We start from the raw sequence: 707 nt of genomic DNA on the forward strand, positions 1-707 counted from the left end.
GTCCTTGACAGCATACCTGGACAATGGGTGGAAATAGACATAGCTAATACTCCCATAAAACAGAGTCACCACGGTGAGATGGGAGCTGCAGGTGGAGAAGGCTTTGCATTTTCCAGCCGCTGAGGGAATATTGAGGACAGCAATGAAGATTCTTAGGTAAGAGATGACGATGCAGATACATGGGGCCATCACAGAAGCCGTCCCTTCTGTCATGGCCACAACTTCATTGACAAAAGTGGAAGAGCAGGCCAGTTTTAGAACAGGGTTGACATCACAGAAAAAATGTTGGATAACGTTTGATGCACAGAACATGAGCCGATTCACCAGGAGGACATGTAGGAGGGAGTGGAGGCAGGAGAAAGCTACAGAGAAGACCAGTAGCAATATACAACGTCTGTGGTTCATCACAGTGACATAGTGGAAGGGGTTACAAATGGCCACATAGCGGTCAATGGCCATAGCTGCCAGGAGATAACTGTCTATGTTTCCAAAGACCAGGAAAAAATACATCTGGGTCAGACATTCAGCATAGGAAATGGTCTTTGTCTCCGATAAGAAGTTCACTAACATCCTGGGGACTATAACTGTCGTGTAGCAAATATCAGCAAAGGACAAGGTGCTCAGGAAGAAATACATGGGGTTTTGGAGTTTAGGATCGGAGCGGATAGCCAGGATGATGAGCATATTTCCCACCAAAGTGACCAGGT

The 707-nt window shown here is 46.4% G+C and overlaps 1 protein-coding gene across 1 annotated transcript; it reads right to left on the reverse strand.

The window, feature by feature from the left end:
* Positions 1 to 3: 3 nt before the first annotated feature.
* On the reverse strand, positions 4 to 699 carry LOC115285036 (olfactory receptor 1L3-like; the record flags this gene model as incomplete). Its single annotated transcript, XM_029931449.1, has 1 exon — positions 4 to 699. A coding segment is annotated over one exon (696 nt), but the record flags the coding sequence as incomplete, so codon positions are not given.
* Between the last annotated feature and the right edge of the window lie 8 nt (positions 700 to 707).

Source organism: Suricata suricatta, unplaced genomic scaffold, assembly GCF_006229205.1.
Source record: "Suricata suricatta isolate VVHF042 unplaced genomic scaffold, meerkat_22Aug2017_6uvM2_HiC HiC_scaffold_34991, whole genome shotgun sequence".
Lineage (NCBI taxonomy): Eukaryota > Metazoa > Chordata > Mammalia > Carnivora > Herpestidae > Suricata > Suricata suricatta.